Raw genomic sequence first — 20,103 nt, forward strand, 5'->3', positions numbered from 1 at the left:
CTGTAATTACTAAAAACTCGTATAGATGGTGCAGAAACTGTCATTCATGATAGCCAATGAAAATGCACGTGGACAAGATTCTCTGCCAATAATAACAAACAAATATCGAAGCGGTACATTTGAAAAGAAAGAAGAAAATGTTGTCTAGTGAAAAATGTCATATTTGAAATAATACAAAACAAAATAAATTGTGTTCAGATTTTTTACAGTTATGATCTATAATCGAGAAAACACAATGATTTCCGAAAAGCTGCTAAGATTAAAAACTTTAGATTTCATTGCTCGAAAAAAGCTAATTGATGAATTAGAATTAAATATACTGTAATTATAAACAATAAGTATTATAATAAATATTAAAGTTAATATTAAAAATGTAATTAAATATTAATCTTAATAATGGATATATTGGTATGTGTCAATTGTGTACAGCAAACAGAATACATTAGAAATTCTTTGTTTGGAAAACTTATTTTTAACAAGAGTAGAGGTTATACGATTGATATCAGCTTTATATAAGTCTCGTAAAACTATGAAATATTTGTATTGTTGGAATGCTTTTAAAAGAAAAGAAGGTCCTATACTAATTGATACTGGACATTTCATGGGATCTGGCTTATACATCGACAGGATTCCCAGGAAATGTGATTGGTTATGTGCTCTCAGATGCTTAGAATCTTTAAACACTTTATCTGTGAATTATGCATATATAGCAACACCTACAGGAGATCTCCTTATTAATCTAGCAAAGTATATTTGCTGTTTTATTAATTTTATGATAAGTTCTTGATAAATATATTTGAATTATTTCATTACTTTTTAATAATAGAGTTTTAGGAACAAAATGGCAATGGTTACAATTGTTATGTTTGGAAGAAGAAATTCCAGATAAAGTTAATCCTAATGATGGTGTTGGTGGCTACAGGATACCTGATATTGCTTGGATGGAAGCACGTCTTTGGGCACCTGCTTTAAAAGTTCAATACACTTTCGGTAAAGTCGATATAATACTTTCTTTATGTTTCAGAATACAATAGACGTTATCACGATTTGCAGTTGGTTTATCTGAGTACGACAAACATAAAATGTTCTTTTCCTGTCACACACCAATGCATACATTCGCACTTTCCAGTGACATCGATCTACGTTTTCGACAACTTTGGTTTCTTGATTGCACGATTAAAAGTCTTTGTACTTGGTATTCGAAAACTCTTGGTAATGTATTTAATCTAACTCTAATTATTCTTTTACAATGTGTATTTTTAATGCATTTAATTATTTAGTATCTTTGAACTTACAATTGTGGCATCAACGAGATAATTTGGATTCACCATTGAAGAATCTCTTCCTACGATTACCAGCATTAAAAAATTTTGAATTTACAGGGGAAATTCGAACACTTCAAACTTTATGTTCTATGTGTTGTCAGGTACTAACTCGTAAATGTAGTAAGTATATTGGATATTATATTTTGATTATTTTACAAAAATAATAATATATTTTTTAAACAGCCTTAATACCTTTTGCATTATTTGTAATTTGTATAAGATTTTTTAAGTAAGACACATATTTTTACGTTTTTTCAGATGTTAATTATGTCAATATACATTTACAAAAAATTATACACGATGAAGTAAATAACAATAATTTCTTTAAAGGGGTTCTATGTTTACTTACATGTTTTAAAAAAGAATTTTCTGAAATCAATGTTACATTCAATATTGACTTCTATGCCTCTTAATCAAATTATATTTGTTTCAAATTACGTATAGTCTGGACAAAAAGGAAACAAACATAAAATTTTGCATGTATGATTATTTATTATTTAATATTGTGATTTATTTAAAACATTATAAAAGTAAATGCTTTATTTAAATATTTTCAAACATAAAATTTATATGAAAATGAAAAGTTTCATAATATACATTTAATATGTACAAGATCTTCAGTTTCTTTAGATCTTATAGTACAATTGTTTGGTCTATAAAGCATAATTTGCAAATAAATTATTTAGAGCATTTTCATTAGTTTTATGCAGTAGTAGATTCTTGTTGTTCAAATTTAGGATATTTTGCTTCGACTTCTGCCCAAGTAATCTTTCCATATGAGAGATCTCTGATTACATGTGGAAGTTCATCCAACTAAAATTAGAAAAAAAAAAAAACATTTTATAAGTATAATAGTAATAGATATATAAATTAATTTCACAATATATTTGAAATAATATGCATACCATTATTCTAACTTGTCCAGTACTATCTCTTTCCCTAAGAGTAACACTATGTGGTTCTTTCAGAGTATCAAAATCTATAGTTATACCAAATGGTATTGCAATTTCATCTGTTCTAGCATATCTACGACCAATACTACCAGAAGAATCATCCACTTTGTGTGATACATCAACTTTAGTAAGATTTTGTGCTAAAATTTGTATCATAGATTTAACAAATATTTTCTTATATTTTTATGAATGATTAATTTTATTATTTAATTATTATTTAATACTTACACAACTTTTTCACAAATGGTACAAAGTCATCATGACCACTCAAAGGTAATACTGAACACTTCAAAGGTGCAATGATTGGTGGTAAACTGAAATATGTTCGTTTTTCATCTTCTTCTCTTGCTCTAAAATTATGTTCAAAGAGAGCATACATAATACGACCAATGCCAAAAGATGGTTCTATTACTGAAGGTACAATCTCTTCAACATGAACAGTCTTTTGATATCTTTTTATTTCTATCATATTCTTTGTTATTTTTACAAAGGAATCATTAGAAAGTTTTAATTCGCTTTCACCTTTATCATTAATATCTTTCTCTAGATTGTCAATGTCATGTACTTCTAAATTAGATAACATATCTTGGACAGTTTTACTATCTTTTTTAAATGTTTTACCAATAAGAACTTTATTAGGTACAACTTCGCAAACATCTACAGTTTTTGGAGCTGGTAATTTCTTTTCTGCTACTAATTTAACTCCTGTAGCTTTAGTATGTTGTGTAAGATCATATGCAGATCGATCTGCACAACCTACACATTCTATCCATCCGTAAGATGTGAGACATTCAGCATCCCAGCAATCACAAGCATAATGAGCCATTTCATTACTCATGTGTTGTCGAAAACGTAATTTTTTATCATCAATACCAACCTTTAATAAAAATAAATAAATCCTGGCCATGAAATATCCTAATGTTTCATTTGCTACTAGACCATTTGACACAGCTTCTCCTATAGTAATAGATTGTGCGCTTTTTCCATCCATCTGATTACACGCTGAATATAATAGCATACTTATATCTTTAACTGTATCAAATTTAGGATGTCTCTTATCATTGGGATCACAAAAGTGTTCAATTTCTGCCATAGTAAATTCTCGGACTCTGATAAGACCCGATCTTGGTGATATCTCGTTCCTAAAGGCATTTCCAATTTGGGCAGCAGCAAATGGTAATCTTTCTTGATTAAATGCAAATAATCTTTTAAAATTAACAAAAATCCCTTGAGCAGTTTCAGGTCTTAAAAAACCTTTTACTAATCCCGAAGGACCAATTTGAGTTGCAAACATTAAGTTAAATTCAATTGGTTCAGTTAAATCATTGTTAGAAATAGGAGATTTCATATTATATTTATTCATAATAGCAGCCATTTCATCTTTAGTCATTCCGTCTAATTTAATTATAATATCTTTACATTCTGCACGTGTATTTTCATCTGTCTTTTTATCACTCGCTACTTTTTCTAAATGTGCTTTAATTAAATGATCCAATCTAAAACATTCGCCAGTTTTAACATCTTTTACCATAAGATCTGCAAATCTTTCTACGTGTCCAGATGCTTTTAATACCGGTTCAGGCGTTAATATAGAACAATCTACTTCTAACATTTGTTCTTCTAAGACAAAAAAGTTTCTCCATGCATTTATTAAATTTGTCTTCATAGCACAGCCCATAGGACCAAAATCAAATTGTCCAGTAATTCCACCATAAATAGCAAAAGATTGGTCTAAATAAAATCTGCGTTTCAATAGATCTTCCATTCTTGATCTATCAAATGTAACTACATTGGATATAAGTGACATTTCTTTATCTTCTAATAACTTCTTACGTAGTTTGAGTTCTGCCACCGCTTTCTTAACATCTAATTCTGGTGCTCCATCAGATTTTAATTTACGTACAAGATCACCCTAAAATTTAAACAATTCATGCGTGATAATTTCATTTTGAATAGGGAAAATATTAACTTAATTTTATTACATTTATTTGAACTTTTTATTGTAAAACAAGAACTATAAAGAAATGTCCATATGGAATACCTGTTCCTTGACACTCGCACGAAGCGGTGCCAGAGATTCTTCAACTTTTGGATCAGTCATATCTGATGCAAATTTTAATACCACTTTTCTATGTTTTTTTTTAGTACCCCAATTACTGAAATCAGTTAACCTGTCAGTAAATGTTAAATTTCTGACCGGCTGTTTAGTGTACAAAACACGTGTATAGCTCTGACGTTTAACTAGCCTACTTGCGATTTGCAAGCTATACAACAAAAGCCGCATTCGTACTAGTGTTGCACATCGATATATTGAAAGACCGTAAGATTCTGACGTCTCTGATGCAACAGACAACTATTTTTTAATGGTTACGGCACTGCATTATGGTGCAAACTAAAATTATTAAAATAATATGAATACCGTTTTTCTTCGATCAATTATTAATTGAAATATTTAATCATTAATTACAATAAATAAATGAAAATAAATATTTCCATGTAGTTTTAATGTCTTTAATTTTATCTTCTTAAGTTAGTTTTAAAATAATCGTGGCGCGAAATTTAAACGCAATTCGTAAGAGATATAGCTATTAGGTTTGAAGAACTTAATAAATTTCTTAATTAACAACAAAATATTATATATAAATACTATATGGAAATTATTTACGGTATTATACATACATAGATGTCATGTAAGATAATGTTATAAAAGGTATAAACATCACATATTTATTTACACATGCTACATTCATTATTCAGATAGCCAATTCACCATCATCGCGTTTAAACAATTAGAATAAACAAAATAAAATAAGAAAAGAAAAAATATTAGAAAGGAAACATCTTTCTATAATCTTGAATAATTTTATTTTTTTTTTTATACACTATAGCATGGTTTATAGAAAAATTACAATTGAGAAAGAAAAATTTGTAAAAAATTATTCGAGAATTATGATACTTTTCCTATCAATATATTTATTATAACTTTTCAATAAACCCCGCTTGCGTATAATATATTTAATAGTAATATAATATGCACAGATGAGAGATGTGTATTTCATAGCAAGTCCACCGCTTTAATTGCTTGTAGACGCATTGACTGTATAATAATTTTCTTTAACTTAAATCATATATAAATTCTGACACCTAAGTGTAATATTTCACTTATATGCTAAATATTTGCATACATTATACAATAATTTAATCAAAATCATCATCATTGTCGTTCATTATCACTGACCAAATATAAAGGGTTAATAATATCATAAAAATAAGAATATACAGAGGCTTTTTTGTATTTTTTTGTTATCATTTTTTTTTCTTTCATTTTCTTCTTTTTTTTTTTTTTAGTATAACAATAGTATGATCAAAAACAATATTTATCAGTGTAAACAATTTATTTTACATAAGAGCAATACTCTGACATCAAAAAAAGCAATAATAATGGATAATGTATAATAATAAATAAAGTATGAAACGTAAATAATGGATATTTACAAGTATGTAAATGGCAAAAAAGCTATAACAGAGGCAGAATAATTGCTTCTCCTTTGTAAATATACTTTTTATAAGTTCTAAAATAGACTCTGTCACTTGCTTGTTAAAGGTGCACCTTATATGAGTATCGTGTTATGTAATACCTGTACACTTAGAACCTATAAAACATACCATCATCATAACATATAAGAAACTCATAAGGTGCTGTCACTTTATGAATATCAACCACGTGACAGATTCAATCAGAAACACGTACCAATAATATATGTAGCATGAATGCTTACTTTGCTATTATAATTCGTCTATAATGTTCAAAAGGGTCGGCCATGATAAATACCATAGCGGCTCTTATGCAATACTTGGAAAATTGATGAGAAATCTCGTAATCATACTTCCGATTAACTTACACTATCGTAAATGCATAATTTCGATTCAACTATGATCGTGAAGCATTGTTAATGAGACTTCTCGTTTCTATTTATTTAAAAGTAAAAATAAAAAGATCAGTTTTATATCTCTAAACGAATAATCTTATAATCAAAACTTTGATATACGAGAATATGACGGAATATCACAGTTCCGAGCTCGAAGAGCCGCTAGAGAAAATCATGGCATTTCCTGTATTTTTTTTTATTATTATTATTTTTTTCCTTTTTCTTTTTTAAATCTATCCCAAGATAGTCATTAAGTCATTAACTGTAAGACATTCTAGTTAACAACAATCCTACATACTACTGTAAGATTATCTATTTAAGAAATCGTAACGTTTAGTATTAATATGAAGTCATATACAACTTGCTAAGGATGCTGTAAACTGTATACTGATTGCTAAATGTTCCAAGTGAATACTGTACGTATAATGTACGTAAAAAGAGTCAAAGATGACACATAGATTCAGCACATGTTGCATTTGCGAAGACTAATTTCATGGAATAATTATTAAAGATCATTATGAATTAAAATTGCAATGCATAAGTCGCATAACTTATTTTTTATGGAAGTGTGATGCATGTTGCAAACTGCTTTGAAATACAGGAAATTACCTTAGATAATAGTGCTGCCCTATCATCTAAGGTAATTCAAAAAATAGTTTCAAGACATTTTGTTTTTTAAATGGAATATTGCACGTTGCAATAATTATAACGATTGTATATTTTACAATATAATATTAATTTTTAATATTATTATAATATTAATATAATAATATTACATAATATTATATAATATTATATAATAATAATATAATAAAATATATAATTTAGCAGTTTGCAATTACTCATTACTCTTCGCACGATAATATATACGGAGGAACAGTCAGTTTTCAAATCTTGTAATTTTTTTTTCAATATTGAAAGAAGACTATTTTAAAAGATGGAATGCTGTGGTGTGGATTTCGTAATGTGATTGCATAATATGCTGATGCTTGTATCCTTTTAAATAGCATATACTATTGTTCAGAGAATAAATTTGTTTTTGTATATATGGAGTATATGAAAATGATTTACATAGAGTGTATGTGTGTATGTGCATAATGTCAAACTGATAGTATACAGCGTTCCTTTCTCTTTCATTGTTGTTTCTTCTTTGAAGAAAACATATTTCTATTTTTTAGTGTCATCAGTAATTACAATCTAACACATGTCTGTTGTTATTAAAAAACCTTACAATTGCCAAATTTTTTTTATAAACGTAATAATATAATAAAGAAAATTCTTTAAAATAATTTGATCATAAGTTTGATCATAATAGTACCAGGTAATTCTGTAAAATAATATAGTCATTTACCGATTGACAATTGACACTTTGTACTTTAAAAATATTCGAAAATTACCTGTGTTTTTCAAAACTTTTCTATTTAATATTAATATAAGCTTAAAAATCAACATTATCAAATTATAAAGTATAAATAATCGTAAAATCTTATGAAAAATCATAGATGATCAAACATAGGAGTGACTTACACCCTTATAGACATTAATAGATTAGTTAAACAAACGCATCGTAGAATTGTATGAAGGTTAAAGTATTTTGAACATTTTTAACAAATTGCACAGTTTAAAGTTAACGGCGAATTATTGTTTCACCCTTTTCAGATATAGAATTGGTGCTTTAGACACAATTTTCTTTTTATCAATTGTATTCCTTAATACAATATTTTGTAACTAATTATTTACATCGATGCGTTTTACAGCTTCAGTCTATTAAGCTATTAATCTGAAACCCGACAGCCTTCAAATCCATGTAACATATGACATCCCACGAAATTATTAAAATAATTACGCTATAAATTGAATGTCCTACTGAGCTGGTGGTTGTGGTTCGCTGGGCATGTTTGGATTAGGATATGGCGAGAGAAATGAATAATTTGGATAAGGTGGAGGAGGATGGGGAAAGGGTGGATAATAATTAGGAGGGTGAGAAGCAGGAGGTGCATAGCCCCTATGCATATATGGATCTGCAGGTGGAGGTGGACCATGGAATGCCGAGTACATACGAGCGTAATCGGTGTTGTACGTTGGTCCACCGTATGCTGGATATCCTGGTGTTCCTAGATTATATAATTGCAATTAATATAATATTTAACATATATATATATATATATATTTGTTATTTAAAAATATAATACTGTATATCAAATTTGTAAAACTTACCACTTGGCGGATAAGCAGCTGTAGATCCTGGAGCTGGAGGATAATGTTGCGAATATGGATCATACGGCCCAGGTGGATAAGGCCCAGGATAACGAGTACTCGTGGGATGACTGAATGCAGTAGGTATATGTGTTTCATCTCTACTTAAGACAGTAGCTACTGTTGTCGTAACAATTGGCTCTGTAGCTTTAGATTCAGTTGTATTTCCTAATGTTTTGGCAGTTGTACTAGGTACTTGAGAATATACAGTAGGTACATTCATCATTGCCCGATCTTCCATAGGCTTTGCTGCATCCGATTGTGACTTTGTATCCATAGGCAGTCGAGGATTAGTTGTGTGAGTCGGGACACCAGGAAAATATGTCCCGTAAGGACTGGGCAACGATCGTGATCTTGGATCAGTATAGTCATAGTACCTTGGATACTGAGCGTAAGGATAGCCTTGTGGAACATTAGCAGGATCTCCTTGAACTGTTGCTTCGCGTATGCATGGTTCTACTAATTTTGGTGTTGTCGTAGTATTTGTTATGGTGCCTACAGACGCAACGGACATACTGGATGTTTCTGCAACATTTTTAGATGCATCTGTACTTCTCTGTAGAGAAGGTGTCGATGGTACTTGCATAGACGATGGTACTGGTTGTGGTGTTAATAACGGTTGCAATGGTACAGAAGTAGAAGGTGCTGGATGTGATTGCTCTTCTATTATAATATCATCGTTAGTTGCAGTATCACGTTTGTCATTTTGGTTAGAAAATGGATTATTAAAACTCGTTATGGCGTCTACCTTTGTAGACTCTTTATCTTCTGGTTGTGAACATTGTTTATCTACTTTTGTCGATAATTCTGACTCTGACTGATCGTGTTGCGTTTGAACACTTTGTGCGCTTGATACATTATCGGATATATAAACCTGTGTACCTTCTTCGGTAGACTTTTGTATATTAGAATCTGTATCTGAAGTAGAAATGCGATTATGACTTGCAGGACTATAATCTGTATTTGAACTAACTTCAGCTACTACATCCTCTAATCGAACTTCCTCGACTCTCTGTTCTGTTCTGACTTGCCCATCAGAAGAATTAGAATTTTCGCCAAGAGTAGAATGATCAACAGGCTCTTGTTTGACTTTTGGTAATCTTGATAATGAAACCTGATTAGTTAAATTAACTTGATTTAAATAAGGTTTAGCAGCTGCAGTTGCAACAGGTTTTGGTCTTTTAGAAATTTCTTTATCTGCAAATGGTTTATAATTAAGTCCGCTTCCAGATTTATTGAACGGACGTCCACTAGTCTGATTGCCTGCTGATGATTTTGGTATTATAGAAATTGCTGAATTATTTCTTAATGGGAAGCTAACCTCAGGTTTAGAGTTCCTCTGAACCATAGAGGATAGACCTAGAATCATGTAATTTAGAATTATATTAGTTTATTCTTAAAATAGGAAAATATATATTTTAAATATTTACAACAAGTTAATATATCCAAAAGGAGTAACTAACCCTTTTTAGGCTCTTCTTCTCGTTTCTGTTGATTTAGTTTAAGAGCAGTTCTAATAGCAATGATTTTACCAGATTCAAGTTGCATATAAATTCCTTTAGGACTTTTTAATACCATTACGCGTTGACCTGCTTTCAATACAATGCTTCCTTTATCTGGTGAATTAGTTGGTATAACTACATCTAAAGGTAATGTCATCTCTTGTGCGCTCATTCCTTGTCTCTGCCATACTTCCGCAGGTATCCATCTACTTCCAGTAACACTTCGGGAGCCTAAGCTTTCAGCACCACGTTGTTGCATTGGTCTCACAGAAGCAACTGGTTTTGATGTGGTACCAGTGTCACCGCCACGAATAGCTCGAATTTGTAAACCTCCTGCTACATACAAAATGATAAGTATATAAATTACTTGCCTAAATTTGATTAGTTTAAGTAAATTATAAAATGATCGTGTACCTCTGGTTGCTGTATTTCCTGGAACATAATTATAACTTGGTCTAGAACAATTAGCAGCCATTTTTTCAAGTTCATAACCACGACGAGCCAATCGTTTTTCCGCTTGGCTAAGTTTCTTATCTTTTCGATCTACAAGAAGACTTTCATGATGGAATGGCTGTTTGGTAAGAAGAGAAGAATGACATTCCAATACACGATGCATAACTTCGTCTGAGTAACTGTCCTTTGTTTGAGAAAAGTCTTGTACTTGACTATCTTCCTCCCAATCCCAAGACAAAGTAGTTGCATCTTTAAGAGAGAGATGTGCATCAGGATTGCACTGATCTACAACACGATCAGCCATTCCTTGTTTGCTTATTTGTCTATCATAAATCTTTCTCTCGAGGCAATTGTCCGTGACTAACCGATAAACAAAGCAAGGCTTTTGTTGCCCATATCTGTACACTCTACAAACAGCTTGCGTGTCATGACAAGGATTCCAAGAGGCATCAAATACAATTGCACGATTTGCTCCAACAAGATTGATACCCAATGAACCGGCACGCGTTGACACCAAAAAGAGATGTATTTTTGGATTATTATTAAATTCATTAATAAGTTTTTCTCTTTCTAATGCACTAGTACTTCCATCTAGTCTATAATAATTAACATTTTTAATCCAGGCATCTGTTTGACCATCTGGATATTTCAAACTATTCCTGGCTAAAAAGTCTTCTATGAGATTCAATGTAAACAATGATTGGGAAAACGCTAAGACCCGATCTCCTAAACGTATCGCTTCTTCTAATATGCAGAAAAAAAGAGTCATTTTTGCGGATGCATCAATCAATCCAGGTACGTAGCCTTTCATTAACTCTGTCGCCTAAAAGAATTTCGAAAAATGGTTAAACACTTTTAATTGAATAATTAGATCATACATTATATATATAAATATATATTTACCCAATCATATGGTATTCCAGGATCTTCTTTTCCTCCTGGAGAACTCTTGCATTCTTTTTCTTCATCCTTGGTAAGTATTTCGTCGTCCGACTTATCATCTTTATCTTTTTCTAATAATTCTTCTTTATCTTTTTCTTCTTCCTTAGATAAATCAGCCTGACTTAATCGAGGACTGTGAGATGGCCCAAGTCCTTGTACCGATCTAGATCCCGGAGTTGTAGAATTTGGACAATTAGCTTCTGCGTTATAGTTCGATTTATTGGAGAGATTATTCTGATGCATAGACTGATTTGGAATTATATTAGGTGGCATATCCTTATTACCCTTATCACAACCACCGGTATTCTGTATATGAGGACCCATATTTCCTTGAGAACTTTTCGGATCATCAGATCGAGAACTTACATCAGTATTATTATTTCCTGTATAATCATAAGACTGGTTAGAATAGCCTTGCGAAGGGAAATAATTATTTTGAAATCTATTTGCATTAGGATCTCTATAATATGAATCATTGCATTGATCCGTTCGAAATGGTTGTCCAGAATAATCACGTTGCCAATATGGGTCATCAGGTCCTTTTATTTGTCCAACTTGACTTTGATGTGAACCATCAGAAGGATAAGTTGGCAAAATAGGATTCTGTGTTTGTGTTTGATTAGGCGGATAATTGGTTGTAGAATTTGAAGATGTAGTTGCTCCTTGACGATCATTCGGAAATTCATGTGGTGCACTTGTCGTTGACGTATAATTTTGCGATTGCTGCTGATTATCATTTCGTGGATAGAGTTGATCATTTTGATTTAAAGTTGAATTTTGTGACTGTTGATTTTGAGGATAAGATAAAGCCTGATTTGGAGGCTGCGAAATTTGTCCTTGTTGTGCTGTATTGTACCTATGAGTAGAGTTTTGTGGTGTTGATCCTTGATGATTAGCAGTATATCCATGATTCTGATTAGGTGGAGCAGCTGATTGTTGATTTTGCTGTGGAGGTGGATATGTAGAAGACGAATTTTGTGAAGTTGAAGATGATACTAGATGAGGATATCCATGCATAGAATTTGATGTACTCGCATTAGGACCTTGTTGATCGGACGAATAGCCATGTATTTGATTCGATATATTAGAAGAACTGGGAGCTGTTTGACTTTGCGGATATGTTGTGTTTTGTGGTACATTCATTTGATTCGATGCTGGAGGATATCCACGCATTTGGTTCTGTGAAATAGGAGCTTGATTTTGTTGATTTGGCATATATCCGTGAGACTGATTTTGTGGTATTGAATTTGGAGTTTGTTGGTTGAAATTAAGAGGTGTTTGTGGAGTAGAATTAGGATTTACTTGTGTTGGATAGCTATGTGGTTGATTCTGAAGTGGAATTGCTTGAGTTTGCTGATTTCCATAAGCATGAGATGAATTTTGCAATCCAAGATTTTGATTTTGTTGATTTGGTGAAAAACCACGACTTTGATTAGGTGGTGGATTTTGCCCTTGTTGATTTGAAAGATATCCTGTTGTTTGTGGCGGAGGTCCTGTATTCTGATTTGGTTGATTAGGAGTGTATCCTAAAGCAGAAGTCTGCAAAGGTTGATTATCATTTCGTGTATACATAGGATTTGTTTGTCCAGTAGCATTACCATAATTTGGAGCTTGATTTTGTGGAGCATAAGGTGAGTATTCAGGGACAGGTATATTATTAGATTGATTGGGTAATTGAGCCTGAAAGGCAGATGTCTGATTTGAGACTTGAGAGTAATTGTTAGGCCCTTGATTTACAGATGTTCCATAATTACGTCCTTGATCCGGATACGTATATGGTTGACGTGGATATATTCCCGATGTTTCATAATTATTCCCTTGATTTTGATCAGGACGAAAATCTGAATTAGGTGGTCCTGGAGGATATCTTTGAGGATGATTAACAGATTGATCATTTGGTGGTATATAATTCTGTGACTGATTGTTGTATCCTTGCGTAGAATTATAATTAGTACTTTGAGTATATGCTGGAAAAGGTTGATTTCCATACCTTTGTTGACCTTGATTATTGTAAAATTCATTATATTCCCCATGATTATTATCATTTCTGTAATACGTATTTTGATCGTTCGAACGATAATTTTGATACCCAGGATACGGTGCTTGTGACATAGAATTTGAATATCCTGAACTATTTGTAGACATTGAATAATTAGTATAATTATTCTGTTTTGTATTAGAATGTGTACTGTCTCCCTCTGTACTATCTGCATTGGACGAAGGATTAGGTTGCACACTTGCTGCAGGCTTATTTTTTATAGTTGCATTAGTTTTTTTCCCTTTTTTAGATTCTCCTTTTGGCTGACGAGCTTTTGACCGCTTTCCACCTGTTATTGATTTCTCTCCTATTGTTTCTTCTAAGTCTAAATCATCCTCTTCATTTGCTTGACGTTTTCTAAGAAAATAATATAATATATCTGGATGATTCCAAATTTTACAACAAACAGCAAAAGCTTTTAAAGGATTTGGAACAGCTCTTGTTTTAACAACTTGATTCATAAAAGTATCATAGAGCTTACGTTGATGCGGTGTCATTCTAACAAGAAGAATATATTCCTCTTTACGTGGTAATGATACTTGTAGTACAGAGTGAGATCTTCTCTGTACAAAACCTTCTAACAGAGCGTGCAATACATGAGCTCGATATCGCATTAAGCGAATATCTTGTGGTGTTGAATCAATGCACTGACCATTTTGAATTGGCCTTTCAAACATATTACAAAATTCACTTTTGGTTCCTAAATAATTAGGTCTTACAAAGTCAACCATGCACCAATATTCAAGAAGATTATTTTGCAATGGATAACCAGTTAATACAATTCTTCGTTTCGTACGCATTTGTTTTAGAGCCATACTAATACTAGCATGAGAATTTTTAATGCGATGACCTTCATCACAAATAACTAAGTCTGGTCCAGGACTAACTAATGCAGTATGCATCTCATCCAGCAAACCTTTATTTTTGTCTTCCTCTTCTACATCGACTGTATCTTTAAAGGGCTGGCCACGTTTTCGCTTGGCTTTGTTTGGCTTTTTCATAGATAACTGTCTATATAATTCATATCCAATTAACAAAACACCACCTCCCGTTTGCCATTCTTGAATAACTTTAGCCCTTGCTGTCATAGTTTTGTGTGAATCATTTAAAATATGTAAACGAAAATGTCTTGGTCTTAATTCCATACCAATAGGAGAATCCACCATATAGGGTGTTTTGACTTTTTCTATATTCTTTTTATCTTCTGCCATTTCTTCTTTAGCCGTCGCACCTTCTTCTTTTTTTATTGTTTCTTCTGGTTCTCTCTTAACATTAACTTCTGCATTTTGATGTAAAATATTCTCCTCTTTCTTTGGCTCATGATCCAAATCTTGACGTGGTTGATTTGTATAATTGGGAAAAGTATTTGGAGGATTATTGTAATTAGGATACATTGGCCCGGACTGGTGATTATTCGGATATATAGGCCCAGAAGTTCTATTCTCCATATCTGAGTACATTGTTCCTTGTGATAGATTTTCCATGTTAGCATACATATTAGGATTCGGATTTTCCATACCAAATTTAGGTGGAGGTAAATTGGGTGGAGGTAAATTGGGTGGAGGCAAATTGGGTGGAGGTAAATTGGATGGAGGTAAATTGGATGGAGGTAAATTAGGTGGTGGTATATTCAATGGTGGTATATTTGGTGGAGGTATATTTGGTCTACCTTGCATTGGATGACAATTTAATTCTGATTTCATGGGATCAAAATTAGGCATGGAATTTGGATTAGTATTATATATTGAAGATTGTGAAATATCACCCGGATAATTTGCGTTCATGCGTGCATGATGATCTGGTATTGTTTTGTTTAACATATTGTCTTGTACATAATTCGACATCACATGATTATCATATACTGGATGAGTATATGGATTTTCTCGTATAATATTCAAAGACTGTGGTACATTTTCTTGTCCATAACGATGAGCAGACTCTGTACTTATAGGCCTGGATATGTTGGACATATCACTTTGGCTACCACATTCTTCTTTAATTTCTGTCTTAGATTCTATTTCAGATTCGGATTTTACATTTGTAAATTTCTTTTCCATGGATGTAGGATCTTCATATGGTAACCACATATTAAATTCAGCCAACCAGTTTTGTAAAGTATTAATAGGCATAATGCAAAGCACAGTCTTGGCAGTGGTGCACCGAAAAAAAATGTCACAAAAACTAGCTACTTGAAGTGTTTTACCCAAACCCATACTATGAGCCAATATACATCCAAATCCAGAACTGGTTTTGTACCTTTCAATGCTTTCAACAATATTATCATACAAAAAACGTATACCACCGATTTGATGTGGTTTAATAATACGTGCCACCTGTGGAGCTAAGAAAACATCTGGCTCTGTCTCAGGATGCCCTACATTGATTAAGACTCTACCATGTTCATCTGGAATGTTGTATCTATCATTTGTATGCATGCCTGAATTAGATGGATCATCTTCATTGTCAGTTTCCTCTTCTCCACTGGGATCACTTAGTACTATACAATCATCGTCCGAGCTTTCGCTAGAACTAGATATCGTTACTACATCTTTACCTTTAGCTACTTTTTGAGATTTAGGAATACCTGACATTTTTCTCGCTAGATGCATATGTTTCTCACGTAGTGCTTCATCTGCTTCAAGATCAGATATATCAGAATCTGAATAATATTCTGGTCTATCGAGAGGTTCCTTTTTAGGAACAACAGGTGAAATGCTTACAGAAGGTGTCATCATTCTTATTCTTTGTTGTAACATATTTGGACCAACAGAACGATTTGGAACTCGTGAGATAGATGTCTGAGCATTTTGATAAACACCTCTACCTTTTTGCCAACGTGTTCCTTCCATCGATTTTCTTTGCATTTGTCCAGATTGTATACTAGAAGTCGTTTGAGATCCAGTTCCTGAACTTGAATTTACTTTCAATAGTACAGTATTAGGTAAACGAACTTGAGTAGATGGAGAAGATAACGATGAAGAGGATGATTGTGAGATTGTAGTTCCTGCCTGATTTTGTTTACCATGCAAGAGACTAATTACTCTCGTTTGCGTTTTATTATTTTGACGATTAATTGCCATTTGGCGTTGTACTTCCCGAATTAACCTCTGTTGTTCTTGTACTCGTCGCAAACGTTCCATTTCTTGTCGTTGAGCTGATAATGTAGCTTCATCGAGTTGAGTTTCATCCATAACTTCACGGATATTTCTTCTCATATTTGCTAATTTCTTTTCCGCTTTTGTTTCACATTCCGATGTAGATTCCTCAGTACCATCATCTTTTTTCTGTTTCTTTTTAACATTTTCTGAATGTTCAGAATCCAAGTGCCTCTTGTTACCATCCGCCTCATCTTCTCCTCCAGAATGAGATTCTACTTTCTCATTGTCCATACTTTCATCATCTGTATCTTTGGAAATTGGTTTTCCAAGTAAGTCAGCTTCAGATACCTCTTGCCCTTCAATAGGTGCACCTTTATTTACAATAGAATCAGAGTATTAATATAGATTTAAATATACAGTACTTTATAATTATTATCACTACAAAAGTTGTTCGATACAAACCTTCCAATGGTAAAGTATCCAAAATATTAACTGGTTCTTCGTCATCTTCTTCGGGTGGACAATGACTTTGCCTCTCAGAATCCACCCTCACACCGATTTGAGAATCGATTGTTTCGTCCAGATCCATGTCGTCCCCTGAACCTTCTGAACGTATTTCTTCTATTTCTTCCGTATGCAAGCTACCATGCTTCTTTTCTTGTTCCCCGTCAGATGATTCCCCGCTGGACTCTTCGGAGCTCTCCTCGTTAGCCGTCTGTGGTTCTGCATTATTCATATTTGTATTTGTCGAAGGCTCATTCTGAACTGTTGCTTCATTAGATTTAGGGCCCCCACGAGGTGTCACACGTTCAATAGTGACATCCCCAATACGCGTTAAAAAGCTGTCCAAACTATTAGACATGATGTGCAAAATCTAGTAAATCAGGATATATATATATATCCCCTCAAAATATCATACCAAATCATGGAATGTCTTAACACTTTTGTACACAACACTGTGACAACCGAGATGTTTATATTTGTCTCTTACATTGTTCATTCATAATTTTCTATTCCCTTATACCTGTAATAATACATACTTTCTATGGTCTCCAATATTATATACTTAACTTTGATATCGTACAAATATTTATTCCTTTCTATTAAATGTTGTAGATAAATCACTACATATTGCATATATAATATTAGGGGAGAAAAAAATTACAATATCCTAATATAGAAATTATTCTAAAAAAAAAAATAGTAAATAGAATAATAATTTTAACTATCACTATATTTGGCAATAACTTATTTCTATCAATCAGTAAACGAATGTGTTTAGATCAGTTTAGAAAAGTGCCTAGTGAAACACGCTAGTTTAATACTTTGTCCCTCGCGAGCGAAATTCGAGAACAAGCATACAGTTTATGAACCTTGATATTGGGGGTTAGATTATCTTTACGAAAGATATAGAACTAATTCTACGAATATAATCGAAATTTTATACGCGACGAAACATTCATCGTTTTAATTGGAATAAATGGATATCTAAAGAACTGTCAAACGTGTAAAAGGTAATGAAAGCGAGGGCAGGCAGTTAATATAAGTGTTTTTGTATTTTTCGAGCGAGCAGCTTATTTAAGAAATATCAAGTAATCCCTTTGTATAATGATCGATGTAAATGAAAATCTCTTACGATCCTGCTGCTGTTTCGTGAGTTAAGAAGCGACCATACTAATTAGTCGTTAATTGTAGATGAAAAATTATTGACACACACATACACGGTTCCGATGGACGCCATAGCGTCGTTGTTCGCCGCTCTCTCGACGATCGCGGTTCTCCGGCAAACGCGTTTGAGAATCAGCAAACGAATCTGGTATCCCGTCTAATTACGTTCGAGCTCTTCCACGTCGGCATTTTAAAATTCGGCCCGTTCGGATGGCGGACGATCACGAGGTTATCGAAATCTTTAAACGACAAAAGTGATTCTTCAAGCACGTTCACACGCGTCGCTCTTGCCTTTACGCGGCATTTTTTTCCACATACTTTTTCTAGTGAGCTTATTCCTCTCGATCGAACGCCATCTTGACTGCGCCAGAATACCATCATTCTATGGAGAGAGAGCTATCAAGAGAGTATCATGCCCCTTCATTCCTCTTACATTTCTAACATATTTTTTTTTCTTTTTTAATTCTCTCTCTCTCTCTCTCTCTCTCTCCTTCCCTCTTTCTTTTCGTCTCTTTTCATCTTTTGTTTCTCCATTACTTGACATTTTTTTGCGTCTCATTTTTACTTGATATAAAAATTAAATTAGTGCATTGGTTTTTATTTTCGATTTTAGGAAAAAAAAAAAAAATAACTAATCGCCGATATTTTTTGAACTATCTTCCTGTTTTTTTTTTCGACGATTAAATAAAATCTAGTAAAAAACATATGTAACATTTTCTTATATTTTATTTTACTTTTTTCTTCAAATATATGAATATATTTTCTTTAAATACATAAAACATATATAAATATATGATTTATTTTTATCCACTTTACAATATATATTTAAGTAATTATTTTTTCTATATAATCAACAAAATAATACAAGATTATTTAACTATATTAAAGGTACTTATTAAAATTGAAATATTTAATATTTACATTGTTATAACATTTAATATTTACATTATCGTAATTGTCATAATATTTAATATTTACATTGTTATAATATAAAATAATTATAAAATTAATCAAAATACTGAAGTATGTAATGCAATAAAAATATATACATTTAATAAATGAAAAGATATGAATATAATATGAAATATAACACTTTTCTTATATGATGATATAAAAATATTTTAATTAGCACTTTCACACGCATCTATCCAATCATTATATACATCTAATGGTTCCGATAGAAGATTTATCGTTGTTTGAAAATCTTCTAAACAGACTCTGCACGTTATCCTTGCCGTACTCCGAGATTTATCCCTAAAGATGAATAAAAATAGTTTGTGAGATAATACAACTACTTAATATTAATATTAATAACAATGATAATATGATAATAATCTTACTTACATTTTAACTTCACATGATTTCTCATGATTACAAAAAGGACAATTAAATTGTGTATCCAATGGTTGTATAGCTTTTTTTTACTTGGTGGCTTTCGTTTACTTTTCCTACGTCCCATTTTGTTTTATATATTTTTGATAAAAATTCCTATCTAATCTCTTTGTGGTAAATTATATTGCATAAGACTTGTTATTTGTTGTGAATTACCCTGTTGTTTGGTTATGTTTTTTTTGTTATGGTCAATAAATACAATATACAATAAAAATACAATACAATACATGCAATTAACACAATACTTATGTTAAAGAAACAAGTTTAAAGTGTTTATTGAAAAGATATTTTATGTATAGCACTTGTTAGGAATCGATGAATAATAATGTACCAAGCTAGTAGAAAACAATGTCTCAAGATAACATGTAAGGAGAAAAGTTATGAACAGAATGGCGAAGGCGTGTGATTATTTCGCTATGCGATACGAAAAAGCGCTTAGACTGATTAATCCGGTAGAGGGAGAAAGATGACGCTCTATTAGTTCCTTCTTCCTCTGGTGTTTGTGCTGCTCTCTGATGTTACTAGCGGAAGTAGAGACTCTATAAGA

At 32.1% G+C, this 20,103-nt stretch overlaps 4 protein-coding genes and 1 long non-coding RNA gene across 9 annotated transcripts; 2 read left to right on the forward strand and 3 right to left on the reverse strand.

Annotated features, from left to right (window-relative positions):
* The first annotated feature begins 75 nt into the window (after nucleotides 1-75).
* On the forward strand, nucleotides 76-2,017 carry LOC107064667 (uncharacterized). The gene is made up of 6 exons (XM_015317627.2): nucleotides 76-321; nucleotides 430-747; nucleotides 827-990; nucleotides 1,054-1,212; nucleotides 1,281-1,445; nucleotides 1,584-2,017. Exons 1-6 carry the CDS (start codon nucleotides 212-214, stop codon nucleotides 1,736-1,738), a joined length of 1,071 nt encoding a protein of 356 aa, XP_015173113.2. The 5' UTR covers nucleotides 76-211; the 3' UTR covers nucleotides 1,739-2,017.
* On the reverse strand, nucleotides 2,004-4,839 carry GlyRS (glycine--tRNA ligase). The gene is made up of 4 exons (XM_015317628.2): nucleotides 4,320-4,839; nucleotides 2,507-4,190; nucleotides 2,231-2,418; nucleotides 2,004-2,138 (listed from the first exon to the last, which is right to left on the reverse strand). Exons 1-4 carry the CDS (start codon nucleotides 4,560-4,562, stop codon nucleotides 2,028-2,030), a joined length of 2,226 nt encoding a protein of 741 aa, XP_015173114.1. The 5' UTR covers nucleotides 4,563-4,839; the 3' UTR covers nucleotides 2,004-2,027.
* A 152-nt stretch (nucleotides 4,840-4,991) lies between these two features.
* LOC107064669 (uncharacterized) lies at nucleotides 4,992-18,920 on the reverse strand. Of its 5 annotated transcripts, none has more exons than XM_015317632.2 (7): nucleotides 18,133-18,271; nucleotides 16,959-17,520; nucleotides 11,322-16,867; nucleotides 10,380-11,241; nucleotides 9,927-10,298; nucleotides 8,425-9,822; nucleotides 4,992-8,321 (listed from the first exon to the last, which is right to left on the reverse strand). In XM_015317632.2, the coding sequence occupies exons 2-7, from the start codon at nucleotides 17,356-17,358 to the stop codon at nucleotides 8,071-8,073; spliced, it is 8,829 nt and encodes a 2,942-aa protein (XP_015173118.2). In that variant the 5' UTR covers nucleotides 17,359-17,520; nucleotides 18,133-18,271; the 3' UTR covers nucleotides 4,992-8,070. The 5 variants fall into 5 exon arrangements, with proteins under 5 accessions (XP_015173118.2, XP_015173120.2, XP_015173116.2 ...); XM_015317634.2 differs by having other exon boundaries at nucleotides 5,506-8,321; nucleotides 9,927-10,301; nucleotides 16,959-17,219; nucleotides 18,218-18,920; XM_015317630.2 differs by having other exon boundaries at nucleotides 5,506-8,321; nucleotides 9,927-10,301; nucleotides 18,218-18,920.
* LOC149032939 (uncharacterized) lies at nucleotides 17,532-19,347 on the forward strand. Its single transcript, XR_016176151.1, has 2 exons — nucleotides 17,532-18,010; nucleotides 18,192-19,347. It is a non-coding gene; the product is annotated as an uncharacterized LOC149032939 (long non-coding RNA).
* On the reverse strand, nucleotides 19,193-20,035 carry LOC107064674 (transcription elongation factor 1 homolog). The gene is given in 3 exon segments (XM_015317642.2): nucleotides 19,193-19,418; nucleotides 19,509-19,584; nucleotides 19,587-20,035. Coding segments are annotated over 3 exon segments (246 nt in total). The 5' UTR covers nucleotides 19,624-20,035; the 3' UTR covers nucleotides 19,193-19,285.
* Between the last annotated feature and the right edge of the window lie 68 nt (nucleotides 20,036-20,103).

Source organism: Polistes dominula, unplaced genomic scaffold (genome assembly GCF_049000335.1).
Source record: "Polistes dominula isolate Pdom_NZ unplaced genomic scaffold, Pdom_raw_medaka contig_31, whole genome shotgun sequence".
Lineage (NCBI taxonomy): Eukaryota > Metazoa > Arthropoda > Insecta > Hymenoptera > Vespidae > Polistes > Polistes dominula.